Source organism: Setaria viridis, chromosome 8 (genome assembly GCF_005286985.2).
Source record: "Setaria viridis chromosome 8, Setaria_viridis_v4.0, whole genome shotgun sequence".
In the NCBI taxonomy this organism is placed as follows: Eukaryota; Viridiplantae; Streptophyta; class Magnoliopsida; order Poales; family Poaceae; genus Setaria; species Setaria viridis.
This window is the reverse complement of record NC_048270.2, coordinates 4,208,240-4,217,164: the sequence shown is the minus strand read 5'-3', so window position 1 is coordinate 4,217,164 and position 8,925 is coordinate 4,208,240. Positions and strand designations below refer to the sequence as shown.

Here is an 8,925-nt window from a genome sequence, read left to right as displayed (position 1 = left end):
CATCCTCTCTCTCGTATCGATGATCCCCAATCCCTTTACTTTATTTTCCTTAATTTCACACCCTACTGCCAGTGCTTGTGATGAGAAATAAAGATGATGGATGCACCTCGTCATGTATCAGCTTGGTTTTATTCAATAAATAAAACTTTTAGCAGCATGGTTGTTTTTTTTATTTGCTAAATCTTCAGATGGATGATGATCCATATAGTTGATCCTGTGTTTAGTCACCGACTGTAATCGTGTTAATCTTGTACTAGTAGTTGTCGCGCTTTATTATTGCTGCTCTCTTCTCGCTGTAGGTAGCTATTTTACTGGTGCATGGAAATGCGTTCGTAGGAACAGCATGTACGGTAGAGGCCTGTAGACGATGCCATTGCTTCGTTGTCCTTGTACAAGCCGTTGGCTGGGTAGACGCCGTTGACGGTCATGCCGCCGTCGACGGAGATAGTCTGTTCCGGTGATGTAGGACGCGCAGGGCATGCAGAGGAACGCCACCGGCGACGAGATCTCCTCCGGCTCGCCCACGCGCCGCTGCGGCGTCCGCCCCAGGATGCTCTCCGCGTACTCCTCCCTCGACAGATCCTGCGGACGTGCAGCAGAAAGGTCACCATTAATTAGCAATTACCGCGTGAGATTACCTAATTACACAGGTTGATGCACAATAATCAAAGCAGCCGCGCGATTATTCCAGATTAATCTGCTTACACCTTGGACGAGCGGCGTCCTGATGTACCACGGCGCGACGGCGTTGGCCCTGATGCCGTCCTTGGCCCACTCGCACGCCACGTTCTTGGCGAGCTGGTTCATGGCGTCTTTGGCCATGGCGTAGCCGCGTAGATGGAGCCCGTGCAGACGGCGACGACGCCGCAGACGGAGGAGACGAGCACGACGGGAGCCGGACGTACGCCCTGAGGAGCGGGTGGGCGAGCTGGCAGAGGTGGTACACGTACGTGGACTCGAGGTTGGTCGCGGAGCAGCCGCTTGCGCTGGTCCCGGATGGACACGTCGCGGACGGTGCCGCGGTGGTTGGTGGCCGCGGCGGCGTCCCACTCCGCGAGGCGGGCGCGGAGGTCGGCCTCGTTCCGAGCACGTGTGCACCGCCGCGCCCAGCGCCGCCAGCTCCTCCACCACGGCGCGCCCGATGCCGCGGGTGCCGCCGGTGACGAGGGCCGTCATGCCGCGGAGAGACCACCGCTGCCTCCCGCCGGCGTCGGCGCTCGCAGTTCGCAGTGTGTCCTTGTTTCCCGCCGCCGTGCCGGACATGATCTATCGTAGCCACCACTAGTAATTAGTCCCGGTTGGTAGTCCGGGATAAACCAACCGGGACAAGGGGGGTCTTTTATCCCAGGTCACTCCACCGGGATAAAAGGGTAATACAAACCGCGGTTCGTGGGATTCGAACCCACAACCTTCAGCCTCGCGCGTAGCTTCCTTACCATCCCACCTACACACCACATCTGAGTATGTAGGGGATGCTATCCTTTTGTATTAACTCGTGGGGACCCTTTTATCCCGGTTGGAAACACCAACCGAGATAAAAGACCCCCTTTTATCCTGGTTGGTATTACAAACCGGGATAAAAGGGTTCGAGGATTTAATCCTCTTCCAGCCACCTTCCAGTCACCTCGTTGGGGACCCTTTTATCCCGGTTGGTGTTTCAAACCGGGATAAAAGGCCTCTCAAAGTCTTTTTTTCCCACTAGCCTTTGCAACCAGGATAAAAGGTCCCGGTTAGTGAGCCCCCACCAGTGACCGAGTTTTAGTTCCGGTTGGTGAACCTTTTATCCCGAGCCAACTTTAAACCGGGATAAAAGGGGGCCTACAAAGATACAGCTGGTGTCGGTTTCTCTGCCGCCGGCTGCGTGACACCCCGGCCCGTCACCCAACGGAATTTATAGGCGCCGAGAGCTCGTCGTCGCGCGGCGTGCTCCGGTGTCCGGGTGTCAACCCCGGGGCCTCGCCCGCCGTTGTTCCAGCTGCCACGTTGAGGTTCTGTCGCTTCACGCGCTAGTGACTTTGTGACCCGTAGCAAAGTCTACATCGCTCGAGCTACCGCATGTTACGAGTGTTCTGACGTCACGTGAAGAGCCTTGTCGATGCAAACGCAAAATTAGCAGCCGGCATGGGGCTGCAGCTCAGGCTGTCCATGCCGGTCAGCTAGGAGTGGCGAGAAAAATGCATGGAATTTAAGCACCAAGGGATAAGGTTACTATCAGTGTCATATGGCGCGCCATGTTCGGCTTTTTGATGACAAACAAAGTTAAGACTTCTTTGGTGGAACTTTTACCGGCTTCGACTCCGGCACCGTAATGTTTTAACTGGAGGGATCGGAATAATTTCCTAAAAAGAGAATGTTTAAACCAGTCAATCATAAAACAATCATAAACCATCTAGGATTGTAAGTCGTTTTGATATTTCTACATTCATAATTTTTATTACATATTAAGAAATAGTGCATATCTAGATAAATAACAAAAGTTATAAATCTAGAAATACCAAAATGACCTACAATTATAAATTAACCTTAATTAGCCAAACATGAATCTAACTACTCACTCATTAACTACACCACCGGAGCGAGTGTTGGTGTCAAACCCAAATGCTGCAATGCCTATGGAGCTGTCTAACCAGCGTGCGCTGGGATGGCTTCCAGCCATCGAATCCGGATAGCCCACCTTCCCCGAACTTTCCATTTTTGAAAAAATTTAAATCCCGCAACTTTTCATTTTTAGAATATTATAACTTATACACATAATTTTAACGTATAATTTTCTACTAACAATTTTTTACGAGAGAATTTTTTAGCACAACTTTAATAGCATCCAGAACTTATGCGTACAACTTTTAAAAGAACAACATCAACTTTTATTTTTGGTAATTTATAACTTATACGTATGATTTGTATGTATAATTTTTCTCTAACAACAACTTATGTGATAAAATTTGTAACGCAGTTTCATGATATACACGACTTATACACATAACATTATTTGTAACTTTTACGAAAATGTTATTAAGCAACTTATGCATATAATTTATACATATAACAATATTTACTTTGTACAAATTGCATTAAAAAATAATTTAAAATAAAAAAATAAAAAGAGGAAAAAAAACGGACGGCAGCAGCAGCACGTGGCCAGTGGGCCCCCGCTCCTCCCGTCGCGCGCCACGGAGCGCGCTGGCGCGCGAGGGCCAACTCAACGTTGCGAATGCCCATGAGAATCAGGCCGTTGTCTCCTCCTCCGGAATGACGGAAAAATGCATGTGGCCCATGGTCCAGACCTGGGCTCGACCTGAAATGGGCTGTGCCTTTTGGGCCCTTAAAAGAGGATCACATTTTGTTTTTGGGCAAAAAGATTAATCCAAACAATTCAGACGGACCGTTCCTCTAACTGCTACATGCCCAGTACAACGTATATTTAGGACAAGTACTTCCAAGTACCATCGATGTAGGCACCTCATTGACTAAATTTTGTTAAGAAACTTTAAAAGACTGCTAATTTTAAATTTAATATTTTCTTTTAGAAAAAAATGAAGCTCTAGTCCATCCAAAACTTTCAAAAAAAATTAACGCCGCGAAAAAATGACCCTTCGCCGGTATATTTTCGCGATGGGCGATCTTCCCCAATCCGCAGACCTCCGTCTTCCCGCAGCTCGTTCTTTTGCCCCGCGCGCGCCGACCGCCGGTCGCCCCCGAGCGTCTTCCCATCGACCGTCACCTCTTTGACTTAAGAAACTTCAAAAGACTGCTAATCTTAGCCTCAATATCTTCTTTTAGGAAAAAAAAACGAGCTCTAATTCATCCAAAACTTAAAAAAAAATTAGCGATGCGAAAAAATAACCCCTCACCCATATTATATTTTGGCGACGCGGACCTCCGTCTTCCCGCGGCTCGTTCTTTTGCCCCGCGCGCGCCGCCCGCATCGCGCCGGCCGCCGGTCGCCCCCGAGCGTCTTCCCGTCGACCGTCACCTCCTCCTTCTAGCTCGCTTGCGGGACCGAGGGCGGGTGGCCACGACGAGCTTCCTATGGACGCGCAACCACAGCAAGCAAGGGGACGGCGAGGCTTGAGGGTAGGTGGTCACGGCGCGACGCTGCTGGACCACCTCTCGCGCGGTGGCGGCGGCGGCGTGTGCGGCATTGGCGGCGAGCATCGGGCCAAATGCTCCGCGGGCAGGCGGTCGGCTGGCCGGCGCAACGGCCGGTCTCGTGGCCGGGCGGTGGCTGCGGTGCTGGGACTCATGACGGGGAGCTCGAGCACGGTCGGCATTACCACATTCTTTTGGATGATCTGTGAAATTGATAGCATAAGGTGGTCTTGTATCAGGAACAAGATGGAAGAGAGCATAATAGCTCAAATTTCAGTCACCTGGAGAGGCAGACAGCTTGATGTGGATGCAGATCCAAGCTATACTGGGATTGAGGTTAGTCAACCCCGTCCTCCACCTGCTCTGAAGGCTACAAGAAATAGATCCCTTCAATAACAATCACCGAAACATACTTCAGATGTTCCAGAGTTCCTTTACAGTGCCCTGCTTGAATGATGCACACTCTTCCCCTCAACCAGTTGATCTGAGCAGAATGCATTTTTAGTGTTGGCTAATGGTTTGGGGAGCTACATCAGTGTGTATTTTTTCTGAAAGTTCTGCCTAGGACCTCTTGCAAAGACTGAAAGCTGAACACAAAATTGTGTTAATTGTTCTAGTGTCCAATATAAAATAGTTCACATCTCTAATATGTACGATCCTGGATGTGCAATCAGCCAGTTCTGACTTAAGCTGTTGTACCCATTTAATTTCCTTTTCTCTGCGAGTTGAATCCTCCACCTTCAGAAGCTCTGAAAAGAATGCACATGCTTGCATGTGACCCTCGTATAATTGCGATCATGAACAAGGTAATGATCTTCAAGAAGTAATCCTATCTCTTAATGGACTTTCATCCTTTTCTGACTTTGCTATTGGTGTTTTCAGCATAAATGGCGAGTTGGAATCATGACCGAAATGGCGTCAGTTGTTGAGTGGTCATATGTTGAGTGGTCGCAAAATCTTTGATTCTTATGAAGATGAATTTGTTCTGGAGCCAGGGATAGCTGCTGCTGGTCACAGGCTTGGGGGAGAGTCAAGTTCGCTGGCTAGTGCTCGTGCAATGTCAGGGGCTGCTGCTTATCAACGTTTCTTGAATGCATCTGCAAAGGAGTATCATGTATCAGGCACTAAACTTAAATATAGTCCAGATGTTGTTCCTCAAGATTTTGTTCAGGAAACTGTGAAGATAGAGCTAGATCCAGATGATGCTATGCATGTTGATTTAGCAATTGTGACATCAGGGTCTCTAGGGAGCGTTTGTTTTGGAGGTAGGCTCGAGGAAATTTTTTTTAGCATAGCTCTTAATACCTCGTTTTGGGGAAGAATTTTTGGGGGAACTCTTCGAGTTGCTCTTAGGAACAATCAGTGAATGCTTGCGGTGAGAGAGGTACCATGAAAATTTCTTTGGTGGTTTTAAATTATTAATAGTCCCATTAATAAATGTCCAGTTAAAAATAGATGTGGTCTTAAACTTTGACATCATCATCAAAATATATGTAGTTCTACAACTTGTAGAAAACTTTGCCTTGTAACTAACATTTTTTCCGTGCATCAAAGTAAGTATTAAACATGCCATTACACTTTAATGGACCTGATGGACAAGTCTTTTCATCATATTCCTTTACAAGTATTAAACATGCCATTACATTTTAAATTTGTGACATTTTGGACAACGACGAGATACGCGGAACACAACTATTGATAGTGATTTTTTTAAAAAAATTATTCCGTAAAGCTTATCGAAAATTAACTTCAATGGAATCATACTTCGAAAACAAATATCTACTTGCATATTTTGCAAAGTCAATATATAAAGATTAACATGGAACCGAAGTTTGAAGTGGTTGACTTAGAACAACTCCAAACATCACTATTCTATCTTTTTTCCGCTTCTCTTCTCTTCCGCTAGCTACATAATTTCCATTTTCTTCTCGCTTGGTCATTGTTCTCCACATATAGTGCTAGTAATATTAGGGATGGTGTGACAATACGTATAGTAGTCACGACTATCTTATATCGATGCATTCATGCACCTTATTAGCACATGAACACAAAGTTTTGGCTTTGGAAAAAAAACAAGTGCTCACTCATCGCATGCCCCATTATTAGGCGTTTTTTTAAAAATAAATTCACGCTATCAATCAGATAATGGCAAAGGGGTTGAACGAGACAGCCTCGATCGACGGCTCTACCCGGCCAGAATGGTCGCGTCCGACCGTCCAAGTGTCCAAGCCCCAGGGGCAAAATGGGAAACCCACACGGTGGGCCCTCGTCGCTCTCGCGTCTGGAGATTTTCAGATCAGATCGGGGGTGGGGAAAGCGTCGCAACAAAAAGAAACCAGCCTCCGCTCGAGAGAGATCGCATCTGCCCTCCCTTCTCAACCCACCCCAGCGACGCGGCCACCCCGAGACCGAGCAACCAACCCACCACCGCAGGGAGGAGAGAGCAAGATGTCGTCGGGGTTCAGCGGCGATGAGACGGCCCCCTTCTTCGGCTTCCTCGGCGCCGCCGCCGCCCTCGTCTTCTCATGTGCGTCCCCCATCCCCACCCTTCTCCTCTTCCATTCGTGCGATCAAGCGATTCCGTACCCAAAGCTGCAATTTTTCCCTAGGAAAGTTTAGATTTTTCGCCATTCATTGCCCGATCTATCGTTGGGGCGCCATGGTTGGGCTCGATCTGGCGGAGCTCCGGCCTCCGATCAGCTCGATCCCGGGCGCGCCGGCGCTGGATCCGTCTGTCGCTCCGCTAGATTCGGCCCGATCGGCTGCGGGATTCGAGAAAGAGACGGGCTTTCTCGGTCGGGTCGTGTTGTCGCTAACGCCGCTGTTGTTCTGCTTGCTTGATCCGGCGCAGGCATGGGCGCGGCCTACGGGACGGCGAAGAGCGGCGTCGGCGTGGCGTCCATGGGTGTGATGCGGCCGGAGCTCGTGATGAAGTCAATCGTGCCCGTGGTCATGGCTGGTGTGCTCGGTATCTACGGCCTCATCATCGCCGTCATCATCAGTACTGGGATCAACCCCAAGGCCAAGCCATACTACCTCTTCGATGGCTACGCGCACCTCTCGTCTGGGCTCGCTTGTGGGCTCGCTGGGCTTGCCGCTGGCATGGCCATTGGCATCGTTGGTGACGCTGGAGTCAGGTAAAAAGATCTCACTACTTCCTTTATGTATGTAGCAACCATCATAGATCAATTTCTCTTAACCTGATATATTGAGCTACTGTCTGCTATTAATGCCGATTGAGTATCACGTAGATCCTGTCCATAATGTAATTATTGTGTCTAACGGATGCTATAATGTTAACTGTATCAATAATGTGACCCCATAATGTAAAGGCAGTTATTAGCATTGAAGTTGTTCTTTGTTAGCCTAATGTCTTTTGTCCTTTTGATTGATGGATTCGCACATAAGTTTTCTTCTTGTTCATCATACATTTGAAAAATGAAATGTCCCAGCTGATACCACTTTTACAATTAACGAATATTCTTCTGATTTTGATTATTTCCTGTCATTGTAATGATGCCATGCATATATACTCTACATCATGCTCCTGTTTTGTTTTGATACCTTACTTTTCAAAACAGTTTCTTTAACTGAAAAAATAGTGTTAAGAAGATATGCTACTGGTTCCTCTGTTTCTTAACTGGTGTACATGGATCATTGTTACATATGTTCAAAAGTTTCGAGTCCACTATCATATTATGGTACTTCACTGAAGTATGATCAACCTGAGTTCTACACTTACATGAAGCTTCAGTGCATGTTTATACACCTAGTATTCCTGCTACCAGTGCAAGTTCCTTTTTTTGTGAATCTGGATGAGACTGATAACTTATTTTTTTGGGATAATTTCTAGACAAGTTATTATACAATTATTATGTGTTTAGGTTATAGGTAAATTAGTTCACTTAGAATGTCTTAACCAGTTCATTCAATTATTCCTATTTGGTTGATACAGTTCATTTGGTAGCTAATGTAGTTTTCAACTGGATGTTAGCTGATGTTTCTCCTTGTAATGAAGGTTTTATGTGCTTATTTGGAAATTGAAGTGTAACTTCTCTTCTATGTCACTGTTTTCAGGGCAAACGCACAACAGCCGAAGCTATTTGTGGGCATGATCCTCATTCTCATTTTCGCAGAGGCGCTCGCTCTCTACGGTCTCATTGTGGGCATCATCCTCTCATCCCGTGCTGGCCAATCCCGTGCGGATTAGGCGCTTGCTGCTACCATTCTATAATTACTGCTGTGCTTATTATGCTATTTTGAGAGAAACTTGAACTCGAGGTTCTTGTCTAGTTTATTCATGTTACCATGTATCAATGAAACATTTGTAGCTGAAGGAAGGTGGCACTTCCAGTCATGTTTGTTTTGGTGGTGTCAAGCAGAGGTTATTTTTTGGGTTAAGGCTGGATGGATGCTCCTGGGCTGAGTGGATTTAATTTTATCCTTGGTGAATAAAGAACACGGAATTGTAGCCAAATAATAACGTGATAAATGATATATATTTCTTCGTCCCTTTACTACATCCCTGGGTTTGCAATGTCAAGCATGTCTGGTGTGACAGTTGGTTTGTTTGTGATGCCTGCGAGCTGGATAGTTGATGGCTTGTCTAAAGTACAATAATCTCTTTGGGTGTTATTATTATTCCTCGTGCTGTTAGAGATTCATACCCATTTCTCAACTTGTTCAAGTCTACTGCAGTCTTGAACATAAATTTACTGCATTATTGAACATGATGATACTAAGAAATCTCAAGAATTGCCCATTGCTATCAATGTTAAAATTTTCTTATTCCACATTGTAAAATTTATGGGAATCATGGCAGTGAATATTCAACAA

General features: G+C 46.5%; 1 protein-coding gene, 1 long non-coding RNA gene and 1 pseudogene across 2 annotated transcripts; 2 read left to right on the top strand and 1 right to left on the bottom strand.

The window, feature by feature from the left end:
- Nucleotides 1–217: 217 nt before the first annotated feature.
- LOC117833292 (tropinone reductase homolog At5g06060-like) lies at nucleotides 218–1,443 on the bottom strand (annotated as a pseudogene).
- A 2,486-nt stretch (nucleotides 1,444–3,929) lies between these two features.
- Nucleotides 3,930–5,248, top strand: LOC117833720 (uncharacterized). Its single transcript, XR_004635532.2, has 2 exons — nucleotides 3,930–4,895; nucleotides 4,972–5,248. It is a non-coding gene; the product is annotated as an uncharacterized lncRNA (long non-coding RNA).
- A 1,162-nt stretch (nucleotides 5,249–6,410) lies between these two features.
- LOC117833040 (V-type proton ATPase 16 kDa proteolipid subunit) lies at nucleotides 6,411–8,609 on the top strand. Its single transcript, XM_034712400.2, has 3 exons — nucleotides 6,411–6,616; nucleotides 6,941–7,226; nucleotides 8,167–8,609. Exons 1-3 carry the CDS (start codon nucleotides 6,538–6,540, stop codon nucleotides 8,297–8,299), a joined length of 498 nt encoding a protein of 165 aa, XP_034568291.1. The 5' UTR covers nucleotides 6,411–6,537; the 3' UTR covers nucleotides 8,300–8,609.
- The last annotated feature ends 316 nt before the right edge of the window (nucleotides 8,610–8,925 follow it).

Bases quoted from the DNA above. Each gene is read 5' to 3' on its own strand.
- LOC117833040 (XM_034712400.2), top strand. From the start codon at position 6,538: ATGTCGTCGGGGTTCAGCGGCGATGAGACGGCCCCCTTCTTCGGCTTC. The intron at 6,617-6,940 runs GTGCGTCCCCCA...GATCCGGCGCAG, and splicing joins CGCCGCCCTCGTCTTCTCAT to GCATGGGCGCGGCCTACGGG. The intron at 7,227-8,166 runs GTAAAAAGATCT...CACTGTTTTCAG, and splicing joins GTTGGTGACGCTGGAGTCAG to GGCAAACGCACAACAGCCGA.